Source organism: Mustelus asterias, chromosome 20, assembly GCF_964213995.1.
Source record: "Mustelus asterias chromosome 20, sMusAst1.hap1.1, whole genome shotgun sequence".
NCBI classification, from domain to species: domain Eukaryota; kingdom Metazoa; phylum Chordata; class Chondrichthyes; order Carcharhiniformes; family Triakidae; genus Mustelus; species Mustelus asterias.
The window spans coordinates 27,243,834-27,263,990 of record NC_135820.1 but is presented as its reverse complement, the minus strand read 5'-3'; the positions used below and the strand labels follow the sequence as shown (position 1 = coordinate 27,263,990).

The 20,157-nt window shown below is 43.4% G+C and overlaps 2 protein-coding genes across 5 annotated transcripts in view; both read right to left on the bottom strand.

The window, feature by feature from the left end:
• Positions 1–20,157, bottom strand: part of LOC144508453 (acyl-coenzyme A diphosphatase NUDT19-like) — a 424,531-nt gene that overhangs the window by 248,084 nt on the left and 156,290 nt on the right. The window lies entirely within an intron of this gene.
• The window catches only part of LOC144508449 (engulfment and cell motility protein 2), a 182,548-nt gene that overhangs the window by 16,427 nt on the left and 145,964 nt on the right, over positions 1–20,157 (bottom strand). For 2 of the 3 annotated variants that reach the window (XM_078236372.1, XM_078236371.1), the window contains 3 exons: positions 11,896–12,059; positions 6,696–6,808; positions 3,662–3,769 (listed from right to left, as the gene is read on the bottom strand). In XM_078236372.1, the coding sequence (XP_078092498.1) occupies positions 3,662–3,769; positions 6,696–6,808; positions 11,896–12,059 (385 nt within the window). Of the gene's footprint in view, positions 1–3,661; positions 3,770–6,695; positions 6,809–11,895; positions 12,060–17,387; positions 17,423–20,157 lie in introns of those variants that run through there. The other variant, XM_078236373.1, reaches the window with a different exon arrangement.

Genomic DNA, 20,157 nt, shown 5'->3' with positions numbered 1-20,157 from the left:
GTTTACAAGTGACCAGCACAATGGAAAATAGGCCAGGATTTTTAGGATGGTGAGGTTTCTTTTCCCGCCAATACTGGGTGCCCTGCAGCCATTTAACACTCCAACGTGTTAACTGGCCAGAGGCAGGCCTTCCACCACTCACTTGGGAGGAAGTCCTGCCTCAGAGAGCTGGCAGCCAATCTTGATAGGCAGCCACTCTCTAGTCCCTGCAGTACCAGAAGCTGCAATGGAGAGCACTGAAACTGCAAGCAGTCCACAAGGTCCAAGTTCAGGACCGCTCCTGAACCCCTCTCATTAGCCCGATTGAGGCTGGGCAGAAAATGACCCTTAAGAGGTCAACAATAATAATCACTTGAGGGCCTCAATTGGGACAAGGGCAGATGGGCAGGCTGGCCTATGTCTCGCCTGTCACTGGGAGGTCGGAGTGGGCGAGAGCCTGCAGGAAGGCCATCTGAAACATTTAATGGCCAACCTCCAGTTCCAAAGCTGCTGGCTGGAGAAGATAAAATTCTGCCCATAGTATTTTGAAAGTGAGAGAGTATTAGTGGGGTTGTAGGACAGAATGAAAACAGGATTAAGATTAGTTAGAAAGAAATAGTGCTGAAAGTGAACTTTATATTTGAGAAATATTAATGAAATGCTCAGTCCCGGGCAGCACAGTGGCAAGCAATTGAGCAGTGGTTAGCACTGCTGCCTCACAGCTCCAGGGACCTGGGTTCGATTGCTGGCTTGGGTCACTGTCTGTCCGGAGTTTGCATGTTCTCCCCGTGTCTGCATGGGTTTCCTCCGGGTGCTCAGGTTTTCTCCCACAGTCCAAAGATGTGCGGGTTAGGTGCATTGGCCATGCTAAATTGCCCCTTAGTGTCCTGGGATGTATAGGTTAAAGGGATTAGCGGGGTAAATATGTGGAGTTGCGGGGATAGGGTGGGATTGTTGTCAGTGCAGACTCGATGGGCTGAATGGCCTCTTTCTGCACTGTAGGGTTTCTATGTTTCTCTTTACGCAGAACACTGTGAAGACAGAACAATAGAGGAGAAAACAATGTAAATCAAGAAATGTGGCTAGATGACTGCAAGCTTGCGTGCATTTAGAGAGTTTAGGGGAAAATCAGAAATGCCACCCTCTTGTTATCAAAACCTCTCTGTTCCTATTCTGCACCATTTACAAAACCAAAATCCCAATTGCACAAAGGGGAGTCTGCATTTACAGCACCTTTCACAATCTCAGACATTCCCAGGCTCTTGAGTGCCAATGAGGTACTTTTCAAGTGTAGCCATGAATGTGATATAGAAAATTCTGCAACCAATTTACACACAGCGAGTTCCCACAAACAAGAACGTAATCACGCCCAGATAATCTGTCTTTGCAATGTTAGTTGAGTAATGTTAGTTGGGCGGCACGGTAGCACAGTGGTTAGCACTGCTGCTTCACAGCGCCAGGGTCCCGGGTTCGATTCCCGGCTCGGGTCACTGTCTGTGTGGAGTTTGCACATTCTCCTCGTGTCTGCGTGGGTTTTCTCCGGGTGCTCCGGTTTCCTCCCACAGTCCAAAGATGTGCGGGTTAGGTTGATTGGCCAGGTTAAAAATTGCCCCTTAGAATCCTGAGATGTGTAGGTTAGAGGGATTAGCGGGTAAATATGTGGGGGTAGGGCCTGGGTGGGATTGTGGTCGGTGCAGACTTGATGGGCCGAATGGCCTCCTTCTGCACTGTAGGGTTTCTATGATGATTCTATGATGAAATGTTAATCAGGACACAGGGTTAACTTCCTGCTCCGCTTTGAAATGATGCCACGGGAATATCTTGAAGGACCTCTTTTTAACATCTTATCCGAAAGACGGTACTTTCTGATAGTGCAGCACGGGTCTCTCAGTACGGTACTGGTTATCAGTCTAGATTTTGTGGACAAGACTGAACCCACAACCTTCCGACAGAGGCGAGTGTGCTACCAACTGAGCTTTGGCAAACACTAGGCAAAAAGGGATATAGAGGATGGGGAGTACTCAAAATATACACAGTTCATGTAGAATGAGGGAAATGATGGCCCAGTGGTATTATCACTAGACTATTAACCTAGAAACTCGCCACAGCTGGTGGAATTTGAATTTTTAAAAATGTCTGGAATTAAGAACCTATTGATGATCATGAAACCATTGTCGATTGTCAGAAAAACCCATCTGGCTCACTGATTTCCTTTAGGGAAGGAAATCTGCTGTCCTTACCTGGTCTGGCCTACATGTGACTCCAGCGCCATAGCAATGTGGCTGACTCGCAACTGCCCTCCGAAATGGCCTAGCAAGCCACTGGGGTCAAGGGAGATTAGGGATGGGCAATAAATGCTGGCCAACCAGTGACATCTATGTCCCAAGAATCAGTAAAAAGACAGTAAGAATATAATCAGAGGCCATGCAAAGCATGCAGTAAGATTAGTCAGCATATGTGGGAGCAAACGACCTCGAGTGACAATTATCACCGACACTCAACCATACAACTGAGATTGTGCATTAGTGGCTCATGTTTCTGGGCTCAACATCACCTGTTGTTTTCTATTTCATACTTCAGGAACTCAATGCAAAGGGGATTTAGAGGATGGGTACAAAGTCGACCATTTCATTTTCAAACAATTGCGTCAGGAACACACAAATTTCCCAAGAACAGAGGTTTGAAAGCAGCAGAGTCCCAAGGGTCTGCTCGCGAATTCAAAGTTTACCCAACAATAGTTCGGCTTGAATATCTTGTGATGGGGAGGGGTTGGGGCAAGCAATCCAAGGAAAGCCGTTTGAATCAGCTTCACTTGTAAGATTAAATTGGAGGGGAAGGGAAAGTGCAGATTCCATATGGCTCTATGAAAGGCATGGGCATGAAAGGCTGACTGGGCTTTCCTTCTATTTTTGTGCAATAATCATCCGAAAAGAGAAGTAAAAGATCTCAGAGCTGCACACGGATAAAATCAACAACTTTTATCAAAGTTAGAGTTTTAAAATTCAAGTACAAGAAACCTGAGCTAGATGGTGAACTTCAACGTGTGTTGTTGCTCTCCAGATTCTAAAAGGTAATGGACAGGTTTACATATTAAAAACATGTCAAAGTAATGGAATGTTGGGCTTATCTCCAAAGGGTTATATACAAGGAGGAGGAAATTATGCTTCAGTTTAATGGAGCTTGGGTTAGATTCTATCTATTGTATTGTGTTCAGTTTTGGCCACTACTACTCAGAAAGGATAAATTAATCTTGTCGCACACAAGTCATCAGAATTATTCATCAGTGATGAAGGGGTTAAATTATGACCACAAGTTGCATAAACCTGGTTTATAGTCCTTTGAGTTTTAAAGTTTGAAGAGGTTTAATTGAAGTATTTAAAATGATGAAAGGATTCAGTAAGGTAGAGAAGAGAGAACTATTTTCTCCAAAAGGGATATCAAGATCAAGACATAATCTTAAACTTACAGCTAGGCCTTTGTGAAAATGGAGTGACATCAGTAAGTATTTTTTCCAGAGAAAGAAATTTGAAACTCTCTTTCCTGAAGAAACCGTGGATGCTGAGTTAACTGGAATTTTCAAAACTTAGACAGACCGATAGTGTTCAGGTTAGTGTGCAGAGATATTTACTGAAGAACTGAGGTACAAACAATGGAATTTTCCACCCTGTATACATCTACTTACTTTTTTCCTGCAGTGACTCGAAGGCCACCTCACCCTGTGGATTCTCATCCAGATCTCCATAGTGCAACACCTTGTGATTGAGAGACAGTCGGCAATACCAGAACTTATCTAATGGAAAGAACAAGAGAAAAGGTGACAGTACAGCATTGCATTAACCAGCAACTACATGCATGTGTGCATAACAGATGCAATACTGTATTAATTAGTAACCACGCACATCAACTAGAAGTCACACAAACACTACTGCGCAATACCTTCTTCAACAAACATCAGTGCACTAACTAGTAACCATACACATAAAACAATGCTAAGTAGTAATACTTCCCATGATAGCCATGCCTCAGATTAACCAGTATTACACATTGAAAACTGTACCAAATAAATTCAGTAACATATTGTTACAATACTCGTGGAAGAAACGTAAACCAAAATAATCAAATCTAGTGAATGAAACCAAAATTAAAGAATTACCAAGAATATTTCACTCTTTGTAATTTTAACACAAATCACAATCAATATAATTAAACATGAATTAACAGGCAAATGATGCTTCAAATAAAAAAGGTAAATTTCACTTTAAACAGCTGATACAAAGATAAGTGTTATAAAACCACAAGCAAATATGTGGCACGACATGCAGTTCCAAAATTCTCCATCTCGGCCTCTGATCTATAGGATCTTTCATGTTCCCATTCAATAGATTTGACCCTCGAGACACTTCTATTGTATTCCACCAGAGGACCCAGAGACAATAGTACTCGAACAGCACACTCCCACAGATCCTTAGGCAGGTTCATGACATTCTTTTTGGCATAGATTCCCCAATGGCTCCTTTATCCATTCCTTTTAATAAACCCTTTCAAAACAGTCTGATTGGCTCTGGCAAAACTAAAGTAGCAGCAGTAAAATTGTCCAATTCACAATCTCTGCTCTAACTGTCTTCAGCTTTTTTTCCTGTTTAACTGCTATTACATGCACACAATACCTTGTAAATGTGCCTTCTCCGTTCTCTCCTCTGCTACAGCTCTACTTTTTGCCTGGCCACATGGCTTCCGTCTTAAATTTTCTTCCTGTTGGTATTACTTCTAGGTTCAAGGGTTGCCAGGTCACATGGACCAGTATTTCTCATTATCCAAGAAAATTGCAACTGATCCTTTTACAACTGATGCAAATTCTTTAAAATCCTTTTCAAACATACTTCAAAACAATTCCAGATTCCAGATACTTTAAATTAGAAATTTTCCTTACTGTTCTGCGTCCAGGTCAAAAGTCACCACAATACTGAATACTTAGCAGTTAGTAACACAGCTACTAATCAGTAACTGTGCCATGCCGAATGAGCCACTAATTGCATGGTTAAGTGATGACCAACTGTTAAGAAGTGAATACAAGTCCTCAGTGTCTCAGCTGATAAATTTATAGCTCAATAAATATAGGCCAGACAAGAAAGTTCCCAGGTATAATTATTGGGATGTGTTAAGTTTTCTGATCTCATCTTGGTCTGCAATGGGGTTTTACAATGAACTCAGGGCCCCAGGAAGATTGTGGGAGGAAAGTGGGGAGATGACAGCGGAATTAGCTGAAGTTCCCACCCCTAATCACTATTCAGTGATCCCTGTCGGACAGTGTACACGTGAAGATTTTTCAAGGACAGGATTGGGCTCAGCTGTGATGCTTCCTTTAGCAGAATGGGGCCACAGCTACTGATTGCCTCAGCTCATCCAGAGAACATACGAACATACAAAATAGGAGTAGTAGGCCATTCGGTCCCTTGACCTTGCTCTGCCATTTAATAAGATCACAGCTGATCTGTTTTTGTTTCAAGTTCTACATTCCTATCTATCCCTGATTACCTCAGATTCTTGTTGGCAAGGAAATCAATCTACCTCCTTCTTATAAAATATTCAGTGACTCCCACCTCCAAAACCTCTGGAGGCAGAGAGTTCTGAAGTCTCAACTGTCAGAGAAAAAATTCTCCTCATCCCTGCCCTGTAAGGGCAACCCAAATTTTAAAACACAGTGCCCCTAGTTCTGGGCTCACCCACAAGTGGAGACATCCTTTTAACGTCCACCCTGTCAATACTGTTCAGGATCTTACATACTTCAATCAAGCCACCCCTCGCTCTCCTAAACTCGAGAGGAAACAAGCTCAGCCTGTCCAATCTTTCCTCATAAGACATTCTGCTCATTCCAGATATCAATCTAGTACACTCCTCTGAAGCAACTACAATGAGTTCTTTAAACGAGTCCAAAACTGCACCCAATCTTTGAGAAATTCCCTCACCAATGCCCTGTATAACTGAAACATAACGTCTTTACTTTTACGCGGCTGAGAGCTGCCAAACAAAGGAAATGAAAACAGGCACCAAGCAGCGTTAGAATCAAGGTAGGGGACTGAAGACACAAATGAGGCAAGATTTGAAGAGGAGGCTTTTCACAGAATTGATGCAGTGCAGAAGGCGGCCATTTGGCCCATCGTGTCTGCATCAGCTCTCAGAATGAGCGTGCCTCAGTGCCATTCTCCCGCCTTCTCCCATAACTCTGCAATTCATCCTTTTCAGATAACAGTCTAATTCCCTTTTGATTACTTCGATTAAACCTGCCTCCTGCACACTCTCAGGCATTCCAGACCTTAAGTACTCGCTGCATGAAAAAGTTTTTCCTCATGTCACTTTTGCTTCTTTTGCCAATTACTTTAAATCTGTGCCCTCTTGTTTTCAATCCTTTCATGGGTGGGAACAGTTTCTTCTTTTCTACTTGAAGGAGTTTACAGAGAGAGAGAAAGAAGAGTCAGAAGGATAAAACAGACAGGGCAAAAAGTGAGAGAGACAGGAGGAGGCAGATACAGAGCAAGGAGAATGTTCGTCACAATGCAAAACTAAGTAGATGGAATATTCTCTCACTGAAGGTTGGCAGGCGGGGAGGTGAAATGCATGGAAGATTGGAGTTCTACACTGCAAAGCCAACCAATGGCAACAACCATACATAAACCTTTGGTTTGACCACACAGTACAGCGAACAAACAAATGAGTACCTTGCCGCCTGCGGCTGCTGATTTTACGGAAACTGGTTCCCTCACACAGCCGGTTCAGACGCTGCTGTTTGATAAGCTCCATCACCTCGGGCTGAATCTTCTCTCGTAGTTCACTGGCAACAGAGAGTGTTTCAGCTCAGCACACACAAAACAACTAGCAAACATGACCAGTACAACATCTAGAGGAAGAAAAGTCTCACTCCACTGTGTACTGAAAAAAAAATACACCAAGGAGCAAAATACTTTTACATATGATCACATCCAAGAGATGCCTGATTGTTTGGAGGATATTGACAGTGAAGGAACCCAATGTTTGAGGAGCACCCTCCATGAATTCCATTGGAGGCAATGTAGATCATGACTCACAATTAATCAGAGAACCAATCTTAAGCAGAGTGATCAATGTTCCCTAACTTTCTGTTGCTGTGTGTAGCCTGTTCATTGCACTATGGGGCCCCTTTAAGATTGCTATGCGACCATGCATGTGCACATTATCATCTTGTACATGGCCAGTTTGTCCCCTGCATGTTAAGTTCTGGACTACTGCGTCACCATGCACCCATGCAGCTTGGAGGAAACATTGAAAGTGACTGTGGAAAATGTGTTGCTGGTCAGAAATGTGCACTGCTGGCTGCTTCGAATGAGGTGATATCCAAATGACTTGCACAGTTACACAACTCTTCTCAAAAATATGCGAAAGCACCTTATAATGCAGTTCCTGTCAGCAGGCAAACGGAGCAGCCATTATGCACACAGAAGGCTTCCATTAACATCAGTGAGATGAATATCCAGTTAACACGCTTTGTGGTAATTCTGGTGAAGGAGGAAAGTTAGAGAAGTCCTATGTGCTTCTCAAGATATTACCATGGGATCCTTAACATCAACATGAACCAAGAGGACAGGCGAATTGTTCCACACCTCATGCAAAGCACCATGCCTTGGTATTGTAGTACTCCCTCTGGAACATCAGCCTATACCCCATTCCTGCACCATGGAAATCAGGCCATCTTCTGTCTTGTTTGGAGATTGAAAACAACCCGCGTCCCCAGGGACACAGTATACAAATGTCTATAATATGGAGATGTCGGCGCTGGACTGGGGTGGGCACAGTGAGAAGTCTCACCTGATGAAGGAGCAGTGCTCCAGAAGCTCGTGATTCCAAATAAACTTGTTGGACTTTAACCTGGTGTTGAGACTTCTTACTGTACAAATCTCTAGACAATGGAGAAAAAAAAACATACCTAACAAAGCCCTCATCTTGATGGCCACCTTTTGTTTGCAGCTGCATCAAGCTGCTTATAGACCTTCAGTATGCAAACAGCGAATGTTTTTGTATTGAGGATCTATCTGTCCCCGGTGTTGTGAAGGATGGGTCTTTCCATTTTGTCACAGAACATTCCAGTCCTTTGGACAGTGTTGCACCACCTATCTCAGAGAGGTTTATGCAGAAAAACACCATTGACCACAAGTCCACTCTCGAGGCCCTGTGGGAAAAGGACATGGTGGATCCTGCACAATGTTTCGCTCAGCAAACTGTCAAAGTCACCAAAACTTTCAAAGACCAAGACACAGCTTGGTTGGTTGATGAGGAAGGCCTTCCTTGTCAGATTTATCCTGCAAGCCCAAAGTCTCACCCCTCCCACACATTGCCTTTGATGCAGCTGTAGTGGGGAGGAAATAATTGCCCATCTCCTTCTCAAATGTTCCTTTGCAAAGAAAGTCTGAGAAGAGATGCAGCGATTTGTGTTGAGGTTCAACCCGAACAGCAAATGCAGGCAATGGGTAAGGTACCACATGAAAGGTTACTATTCAAGATAAAAACTCATGGTGTTGAGGTGAATATATTAATTAGCATAGATAGAGGACAGGCTAACTATCAAAAAACAAAGTCGGGATAAATGGGTTTTTTCAGGTTGGCATACTAGTGCTAACTAGTAACTAGTGCAGTGCCAGAGACTGGACCTCAACTAGTTATGATTTGTATTAATGACTTGGTTGAAGGGGTTAATTGTATTGTAGCCAAAATGGGTAAGATAAACATAGGGAGAGAGGAAGTATTAAAGGGAATTAACATCCTTGAAAGTGGATAAATCACCAGGGCTGGATGAAATGCATCCCAGGCTGTTTTAACAAAAAAGTTAGGAAGGAAATTGCGGAGGGTCTGACCATCATTTTCCAATATCATTGGATATCGGTAAGGATGGGAGGCTGGCTAATGTTGTTCCTTTGTTTAAAAAGAGTGGGAGGGATAGACCAGATAATCACAGGCCAGTCAGTCAGACTCCGGTAATGGGTAAATGACTGGAATCAATTATGATGCTCAGGATAAACGGTCACTTAGAAAGACATGGATTGATGAAGGACAGTCAGCATGGATTTGTCAAAGGGTGGTCGTGTCTGACTAATTTGGCTGATTTTTTTTTAGCAGAGAGCTCATTGACAAGGGGGCATAGGTTTAAAGTGATTGGTAGAAGGATTTGAGGGGAGTTGAAAGGGTAGTAGAGGAAAAAACCCTCAACTCATTTAAAATGTGCCTGGATATCCAGCTGAAGTGCCGCAACCTGCAGGACTACAGACCAAATACTGGAAAGTGGGTTTAGACTCTTTGGCTCGTTTTCCAGTCAGTGCAGACATGGCAGGCTAAGTAGCTTCTTGCTGTGGCAGAGAGTTTGCTGACAGTACAAAAGTAGATAGGAAACACATTGAGGTGGATACAAAATTTTTACAAATATATATACACAAGTGAGTGGGCAAAAATTTGACAGGTGGAGTATAATGTGGAAAAATGTGAGGTTGTCTACTTTGGCAGAAAGAATAGAAAAGCAGAATGTTATTTAAAAGGCGAGAGACTGCCGAATGCTGGGGTGCAGAGCAATCGGTGTCCTTGTGCATGAATCACAAAAAGTCGGGGGGGGCGGGGGGGGCGGTGGGGGGTGTGGTAGTTGGAGTATAAAAATAGGAAGTCTTGCTACAACTGTACAGGGCATTGGTGAAATCACACCTCGAGTAGTGCCTATAGTTTTGGTCACCTAACTTGAGGGACATACTTGCATTGGAGGCATTGGCGGCACGGTAGCACAGTGGTTAGCACTGCTGCTTCACAGCTCCAGGGTCCCGGGTTCGATTCCCGGCTCGGGTCACTGTCTGTGTGGAGGTTTGCACATTCTCCTCGTGTCTGCGTGGGTTTCCTCCGGGTGCTCCGGTTTCCTCCCACAGTCCAAAGATGTGCGGGTTAGGTTGATTGGCCAGGTTAAAAATTGCCCCTTAGAATCCTAAGATGCGTAGGTTAGAGGGATTAGCGGGTAAATATGTGGGGGTAGGGCCTGGGTGGGATTGTGGTCGGTGCAGACTCGATGGGCCGAATGGCCTCCTTCTGCACTGTAGGGTTTCTATGATTTCTATGAATTCAGAGAAGGTTCACTAAGCTGATTCCTGGGTTAAGGGGGTTGTGTTACGAGGAAAGGTTGAGCAGGTTAAAAGAATGAGAGGTGATCTTACTGAAACATAAAAGATATTGAGGGAGCTTAACAGAGTAGCTGCTGAAAGGATGTTCCCCCTTGTGGGGAAATCTAGAACTAGGAGGAACAGTTTGAAAATAAGACCGAGAGAAGAAATTTCTCCTCATCCTCAGAGGGTTGTTAGCCTTTGGAATTCTCTGACTCAGAGCATTGAATATATTCAAGGCGGAGTTAGCTTTCTGATCAAAAAGGGAGTCAAGGAGTATAGTGGACAGATAGAGTTAAGGCCACAATTAAATTAGTCATGATCTTATTGAATGGTGGAGGAGGCTCGACAGGTCAAATGGCCCACTCCTGCTCCACAAGCTGTTCCCAGGGATGCACTCAGACAAACATCAACTGCTGCTGGAGGACCATCAGCTGGTGAAAGACAGTGAAACTTGCTGATCTTCCAGCACAAGGATTTGTCCACAGCCTATTGTTGCGGACTGGCACACTTTAAGGTCCAGGACTATATGCTGACAGATGCACTAAAGCTTGGGCCAGCTGCCACAAAGGCTCAGTGGGGAAAAGACTGTCTAAGGTCCACCTGCCAAGGTATACCAAGACCTGGAATCTGTATAACCTTTCAGGTGGTATCCTGGAAAGAACAAAGAACAATACAGCACAGGAACAGGCCCTTCGGCCCTCCAAGCCCACGCTGCTCCCTGGTCCAAACTAGACCATTCTTTTGTATCCCTCCATTCCCACTCCATTCATGTGGCTATCTAGATAAGTTCCCAGTGTGTGTCCACCTCCACCACCTTGCCCGGCAGCGCATTCCAGGCCCCCACCACCCTCTGAGTAAAATACGTCCTTCTGATATGTGATAAACCTCCCCCTCCTCACCTTGAACCTATGACCCCTCATGAACGTCACCACTGACCTGGGAAAAAGCTTCCCACTGTTCACCCTATCTATGCCTTTCATAATTTTATACACCTCTATTAGGTCACCCCTCATCCTCCGTCTTTCCAGTGAGAACAACCCCAGTTTACCCAATCTCTTCTCATAACCAAGCCCTTCCATACCAGGCAACATCCTGGTAAACCTCCTCTGCACTCTCTCTAAAGCCTCCACGTCCTTCTGGGAGTGTGGCGACCAGAACTGGGCGCAGTATTCCAAATGCGGCCGAACCAACGTTCTATACAACCGCAACATCAGACCCCAACTTTTATACTCTATGCCCCGTCCTATAAAGGCAAGCATGTCATATGCCTTATTCACTACCTTCTCCACCTGTGACGTCACCTTCAAGGATCTGTGGACTTGCACACCCAGGTCCCTCTGCGTATCTACACCCTTTATGGTTCTGCCATTTATCGTATATCGTATGTTGTAACTATCGTGTGTGATTGTGATTGTATTGAGGCACCTCAGAGTGCCACTGTCTGTATGATAAAAAATTTGCACCTTTGGTAATGTCAATTTGAATTGTTATGGAATGTAATTTTACAGATTTTTATGAACAAAAGTATATTTTTGGGGAAAATAGTTTAGTTTGTGCAGAAGTTTGGGAGTGGATTTGGATCACAATTTTCCAACTCATGAGGCAAATGAACCAAACAGATACCTGAGCAGATCAGTGCCCAAGAGGCCTGTCCTTCACGGGAATGCATTGAATAAAAATAGTAATCTCCCTCTACTATTTACATTAACTACACCAAGTATGGGTGAAGACAAAGAATAACTGAATAACATACACAATTGGCGGTGATTGGAAGTCATCCTGGCTCATTCTCTCAGACTGCCGCAGCCTTAGGATCTCTGAGTAACTCAGGCAACGAACTTTACTCTTGAATTGATCCAGAGAGTTTGGCTTCGTGCTCAGGGACCTCGTTATCTGTTCACGCACCACCTGCATGACCTGCAACGAGAGTAGTTGCAGGGGAAGGGAGCAGATGAAATCTGGTTAGCTGCAGTGAAGGAAAAAGCACAACCTGATGACTTTTATAGCTAACACCATCAATGTGCGTTATCTGGACAATCTACAGTAGGAAACAGAAGACAGAATCCTTCAGTCACATGTTGCTTCCATTCATCAATTACATAAAATTTACAGCACAGAAACAGGCCAATCAGCCCAACCAGTCTATATCGATGTTTATGCTTCACACTCCTCCCACCCCACAGCATCTATCTGTGTTAGCATTTCCATCTGTTTCTTTATCTCTCAAGCTTATCTCTAGCTTCTCTGGAAATGCCTTTATGCTATTTGCTTCAACCACTCCATGTGGTAGAAAGTTGGAAATTCTGAGCACTACCTGGATAAATAAGATTCTCCTGAATTCCCTGCTGGATTTTTTTATATTTCAGCTGCCTAGTAGTGGTCTCACTCCATCTTCCTTACATTTACCCTATCAAACCACTTTTCTAATGATAAAGATCTCGGTTAGGTCACCCCCTCAGCCTTCTATTTGCTAGAAAAAAAAAAGGGCCCTACCTGTTCACGCTTTCCTGATGTGCATAACTTCTCAGTTCATCCTTCTAAAGCTTTTTTGCACCTTCTCTCACACCTCTACATCCAATCTGTAATATGGAGACCAGGACTGCGCACAGTACTTCAATGGTACAGAATTTCTTTAGAAATGTAGGGTATGAGTGCTGGATAAGCATTTCTCCCTAGAAGGCCTGGCTACAAATTGTAGCATCTCAGGGATACATGGGTTTCCTCACCAACAGGACAATCTGAAGACACAAAGAATCAAGCACCCACTGATTCACATAGCATGCCGACTTGGACATACATCATTGTTGTTGAGTCAAACTTCTGGAACTCATTCTCTAATAGCACCGGGAGAGAACATTCACCACAGACTGCAGCGGTTGAAGAAGGCAGTCCACCACGTTGGTGTAAAGGGTTATCAGAAGCATATCTAATCTCACGGGATCCAGGGTGAGGTAGCCAAATGGATACAAAATTGGCTTGATGACAGAAGCTGGAGGGTGTTTGTAGCGGGTTGTTTTTCAAACTGGAGCCTGTGACCAGTGATGTGCTTCAGGGATCTGTGCTGGGTCCACTGTTATTTGTCATTTATATTAATGATTTGGATAAGAATTTAGGAGGCATGGTTAGTAAGTTTGCTGACGACACCAAGATTGGTTGCATAGTGGACAGTGTAGGAGGTTATCTAGGATTGCAACGGGATCTTGATCAGTTGGGCTGATGGAGTTTAATTTAGACAAATGCAAGGTGATGCATTTTGGTAGATTGAACCAGGGCAGGACTTACTCAGTTAATGGTAGAGCACTGGGGAGAGTTATAGAACAAAGGAATCTAGGAGTACATGTTCATAGTTGCTTGAAAGTGGAGTCACAGGTGGACAGAGTGGTGAAGAAGGCATTTGGCATGCTTGGTTTCATCGGTCAGAACATTGAATACAGGAGTTGGGACATCTTGTTGAAGTTGTACAAGACATCGGTAAGGCCACACTTGGAATACTGTGTACAGTTCTGGTCACCCTATTATAGAAAGTATATTATTAAACTAGAAAGAGCGCAGAAAAGATTTACTAGGATGCTACCAGGACTTGATGGATTGAGTTATAAGGAGAGGCTGGATAGACTGGGGCTTTTTTCTCTGGAGCGTAGGAGGCTTAGGGGTGATCTTACAGAGGTCTATAAAATAATGAGGGGCATAGATCAGCAATATAGTCAATATCTTTTCCCAAAGGTAGGGGAGTCTAAAACGAGAGGATATAAGTTTAAGGTGAGAGGGGAGAGATACAAGAGTCCAGAGGGGCAATTTTTTCACATAGACGGAGGCGAGTGTCTGGAACAAGCTGCCAGAGGTAGTAGTAGAGGTGGGTACAATTTTGTCTTTTAAAAAGTGTTTAGACAGTTACATGGGTAAGATGGCTATAGAGGGATATGGGCCATATGTGGGCAATTGGGACTAGCTGAGTGGTTTAAAAAAAGGGGGCGCATGGACAAGTTGGGCCGAAGGACCTATTTCCATGCTGTAGACCTCTATGACTCTATATGTGATGCTTATGCAATAAAAATACTTCAGTATGATGGGTCTGAAAGGAGAAGCTCCATCCTCATGTCGAGGTCTAAACATGTAAATACTTGCTGTAAATAAAGAGCAATAGCTGTTAGAAACTACAGACTCAAGTAGCATACTTTGCAAGAAAAGACAATCCCCAAAACCCATGTCTAAACCCGAGATACACAATAAACATGGTGGCAGTGAGCAAAAGACTCAGCAGACCTTAAAAAAATACAGGGATGGCAGGAAAAGAGATCCTCAAAAGGAAGGACAAAAATTAAGACTCACCAAGACATTGGAACACACAATGAAACAACCACCATCTGCATGAGCAACTGGAGATGGTCAATAAAGACTGAGCTAACTAGCAACACCCACAACCAGAGAATGAACTTACAAAAAAAAAGACCCGTCTCAAATACAGTAAGAAAGTGTTAATGTAAGCCTACTTGTGACAAATAAAATAAATAACAATTTTGTACACCTCAATTAAGTCACCACTTATAGTTTATTTATTCGTGTCACAAATAGGCTTACATTAACAGTGCAATTAAGCTGCTGTGAAAATCCCCTAGTCGCCACACTCTGGTGTCTGTTCAGGTACACGGAGAGAGAATTTAGCATGGCCAATGCACCTAGCCAGCACGTCTTTCAGACTGTGGGAGGAAACCGGAGCACCCGGAGGAAACCCTCGCACACACGGAGAGAACGTGCAGACTCTGCACAGACAGTGACCTAAGCTGGGAATTGAATCCTGGTCCCTGGCAGTGTGAGGCAGCAGTGTTAACCACTCTGCCACAAACAACCATAGCCTAGCCAATCTCTTTTCACAGTTGCAATTTTCAAGCTCTGGCAAAATTCTTGTAAATCTCCTCTGTACTCTCTCCAGAGCAATTATGTCCGTCCTGTAATGTAGTGACTAGAACTGCTCACAGATTCCAGTATTTATAGTTTCATCAATACATCCCTGTTTTGCATTCTTTACCTCAACCAATAAAGGAAAACATTCCATATCCTTTCTTAACAACCTTATCCACCTGTCCTTCCACCTTCAGAGAACTATGAGCATGCGCCCCAAGGTTTCTCACTCCTCAACCCTCCAGTTTGAGTATTTTTTGCTTTGGGTGCCCTTGCCCAATGCATTACCTCAGTTCTCCAGATTGCCACTTTTCCACCCACTCAACCAAACCATTGATATTATTCTGGAGTCCACAGCTATCCTCTTCACTATCAACTACACGGCCATTTTTTGTGTCATCTGCAAAGCTCCCAATCTTGCCGCCTACATTTAAGTCCAAACCAATATATACCACAAACAGCAACACTGCCCTGTGGAACGTCACTGGAAACTGCTTTCCATCCGTAAAAATATCCATGGATCGTTACCCTTTGTTTCCTGTCACTGAGCCAATTTTGAGTCCAACTCACCACATTCCCCTGTATCCATGGGGTTTTACTTATGGGATCTTGTCAAGTATCTTACTAAAATCCATGTCGACAACATCCATGGCTCGACTCTTACCAATCCTCCTAGTTACTTCCTCAAAAATTTGATTAACAAAACCATGCTGACTATCCATCAATAATTAGACCCTTTCTAAGTGAGGGTCTCAGATTTGATTCCAATAATTTGCCCACCCCCAAAGTCAAACTTACCAGCCTATAATTATTTGGCCTATCCCTTGCAACTTTTTTAACTAGTGATAAAACATTTGCAGACCTCCAATCCTCTGGTAGCTTATCTGAATCTAGTGAGGATTGGAAAATAATCCTCGGAGCATCCACTATTTCCTTCAACAGCCTGGGATACAATCCATCTGGCCCTGATGATTAACCCACCTTCAAGGGTGCCAGTACCTTCACTATTTTCTCTCCCACTATGTTTATTTTATCTAATATTTCACACTCATCCTCTTTAACTGGAATGTTTGCATCATCCCTCTCACTGGTGAAGACAGACATAGTACTCATTGAGAACCCTGCCCACATCTTCTGCATCCATGTGTAAGTTACCAAGTACATCTCTGATATGCCCTACCTTTTCCTTAGCTATTCTCTTGCTCTTAAATGTACAAGTAAAATACCTTGGGATTTTCTTTGATTTAACCTGTCAATATTTTTTCATATCCTTTGCTTTCCTAATCTCCATTTTAGCTGCACATCCTATATTCCTCTAGGCTTTTTGCAGTATTATGTTTTTTTTCTGACTGTCATAAGCTTTTGTTTTCTGCTTTACCTTACCCTACCCTACCCCAGCGGCTTTAGGTTTGACAGTACCACCCCTTTCCTTTGTGGGGAGATCTCTGCACTTTGCCTGTAGAATCCCACTTTTAAATGTCTCCCATTGATTTTCCTTCTAATAGCTGTAACCAGTCCACTTTCGCCAGATCAATTCTCAGCTTCTTAAAATTTGTTTCCCCCAATTTAGAATCTTTATTCTTGTTTTATCTTTGTCATTTTTCATAACGATGCTAAATCTAACGGTAGTATGGTCCCTATCTTCAAAATGGTCCCCCACTACTATTCCATCCACTTGCCAAGCTTCTTCTCATTGGATTTGACACGTGTTGGCTCCTACTCCCTGTTCACCAATGATCAATTATCTTCTACTTAGTCCCAATGTCCTCTTTCTCAGTCATCAATTCCCAATTCAACTGCATTTCCAGTATTTTGCCCACAATGCTAACTGCCTTCACAATAGTCTTTCACTCACCAATATCCTCACTCTGCCCATTCACACTCAATGCCCCCAATCTGCCTGTTTACACTCTTCAGTGCTCACCCCACCCCCCAATCTGCCTGTTCATAATTACCAGTGTCCCTTCTTCCCACAAACCTGTATCTGCCCAATTGACCAGTTTATTGCCACCAACTCCTCTCCCTCCAATCGTGTCCACCCTTACCCTCACATTCCATCTGTCCCCCTTTAATCTGCATTGCTCCTTCTCTGGTCCCTTCCTTCTGGCCCCAACCCTCCTCTGAAGGACTGAGTGTACGGGGCAATCATTGGCAAGGTTAAAATGAGCTGGGTGCAAAACTAGAAAAAAATCGCCTCTTGCACAAACACACTTTCCTCTTCCCCATCCCCAACACATAGAGTTGAAATAATTTAAACATCCATACTCTAACTAGATGATATTCAGCATTAGAAACGTATTTACATGGACAATCGTGGTACTATTCACCCAGTTAAGTAGCACTCACCAGAACAAGTATCCAGCGTTGTTTACAAGACACACATTAAGGCTCCACACACTATTACACACTGTCCATACAATATATACTGCTCGAACACAACATATGACAGTGTGTTGCAACTACATAGCAACTGCGACAAAAGGAGAATATGCCCAAGATCCGGTTTCATGGAGAGATTCTGGAAACCTGCCAGGGAAACTCGGTCTTTGAAGTGCTGTTGGCAGGGTTTGCTCCATGTGTGGGTGTCTCTCAGCTGTTTTACTCTGTCGCTAAGAGCATTTTTGTGCCACAGTCAGTAAAGGAGGCAGGCTGTGTCACAGCAGGGCTCCCACTACTGAATCTCGGGAAAACACACAAACCAAGTTCAGGTGTAAACACTTGTTTTGGGGGTGGTGGGGAGAAGGTTGCCGGGTACTGCACAGTACAGCATTAAAACCAGATATTAAAAATATCAGAATTGCACAATTACCTAGATAACCCCTCAAAGAATTCAAGTAGATTTCTAAGACAAGACCCATTACATTCAGGACCATGCTTACTGCTTTCTACAAGAACTATTGAAAGCCTTGAGACATTTGCCCCCCTTTTTGCACATTAGGCTTTACTCCATTGATCACTAATTCCTTTTAATTCCTGAAAAATTCCAGAATGTATCCCAACTGGGAGCAGATACGGAATCCTTCCAGTTTCTTGCATAATTTGCTCATTTCTGCTGATGGCATGTGGTAGTCAGGCACATTGGGACTGAAGTATTTTTATATAGAGTCTTCCTTTCTGAAATTCGTACAATTTACTGCTCATGTAGTGATGTCCTGTAAAAGTCCACAGTCATGATGTGGAAATGCCGGCGTTGGACTGGGGTAAACACAGTAAGGAGTCTAACAACACCAGGTTAAAGTCCAACAGGTTTATCCACAGTGTCAGAGCCTTAAGTATCCAGACGTAGGATGAGAACAGGACCTGAAAAAGTGATTGCAGTCCATCTAGCTGGTCCCAAAAGGTTAAAAAAATACCCCACCCCTCTTGTATCCCCCACTCATTCTTTCGTCAATACCATCAGTCTAATGGGCAATTGATGCTGACAGTTTTATTTCTGGGCACAGTATATTCCGTAAACGTCCTGGTCTCACAAGACCTGATTTGAGGATTTTGATGAGGAGAGTGGTGTTATTTTAAATTTATGCCAAGAACAACGAGAAGAGTGATTACAGAACAGTATCACCCCACTTACACCAACGCAGCTGCATCTTTGTTTCCAAAGCAACTACAAAGATTGTGGTCCCTGACAAGCTTGGCACCAAGGTACAGCGAATACTTATGATAGTAATTACAGTAGCATCCATGCTGCAATATTGCTGGCACCTGGTGAAGACAGTACTGAGGGATCCTGGCAGAAGGAGAGAGAGTGTTGATAAAAGGGATCGCAACAACATGCGCTGTCAAACATTGGCTCATTTATCAGCAGCGACTAGTCCTAAAAGCTTCATTGCCAAAGGCCTGCCAGCAAGTGAGATAATAAAACAAATCTGGATTACAGGATTATTGTGCAACCATTGCTGTATCATGGGAAAATATTACGGTACAATTGCAAATAACTGCTACTAAATTGAAAAGGACCCAGGAGAGAAGAGATGAGAGAGTGTAAGCATGCAGAGAATGAACATGCAGGAAAGAAAGAACCCTAGAGAGAGAGAGAGAGAGAATGCAAGAAAGAGCGTGAGCGTGTGTGTGAGAGAGAGAGAGAAGAGAGAAAGACTTGGACTTCAGAGGGAAAGAATGGTTCTCAAAATGAACATAAACAGTTAATTACACAAACAAACTTTACCACTTAATTTAATCCCTATTGCTTTATAAACCAACATAAGTTGCTTGTTATATAAAAACAGAGGGAGAGGCATGGAGAAAGAAACAAGGAGAGAAAAAAATGAGTCGTGTGAGGGAGAGATGTTGTTGTGGGGGGGTGGGGGGGGGGGGGGGGGTGTCGGGGGGGGGGGGGTGGGGGGGAAGAGAGAGAAAATGAACGTACTTTAAAAGATTAGAAAATCTAAAAGATGAGAAAAATGAATACCATCTCAACGTGCAAAGAAATTCAATTCCTCGAATGCCACGGGAAAGCCAAAACACTTACCAGCAAGACTGGTGTCCATCTCCGTCTGAAGAGTGAACAAACAGCCACTCAATAACTGATGCTGAGCATAAGCAGAGCAGGAGTGATATACTCCAATAGTGGGGTGTGGCAAAGAGCTCAATGAGCTGTGAAATCTCATTCCATCTCTGCCCCTATTAACACTTCCTGCACCAAACTTGCTGCTCAAATTATCTTCAGTGCAGCTCTCTGAAGACAATAGAGTTTTCACATGTTACAGAATCCAAGGTCCTGCAATATTTGAAAATTTCAGATCTTTCAGTACCACTTACAGGGGTATTTTAATGAAGCTTTGTCAAGGTTGTCAAGGCAATACACCCCCAAGAGATTTTATCTTTATACAGTACTTCCACTCCTCTGTTCCAAATTTCATTCCCCTCCCATGACTCATTCCGAGGGGCAATATCAGAGGTGCACTGGCCTTTTCAGAGGATGAGAATACAAGGTGGTAGAAGTTCTACAGTTATATACAAAGCCCTGGTTAGACCACACCTGGAATACTGTGAAAAGATCTGGGCACTACACTATAGACAGGATATATTGGCCTTGGAGGGAGTGCAGTGTATATTTACCAGAATGATCCCTAAATTCCATGGGTTAAGTTAGGAAGGCAGATTAAACAAACTAAAT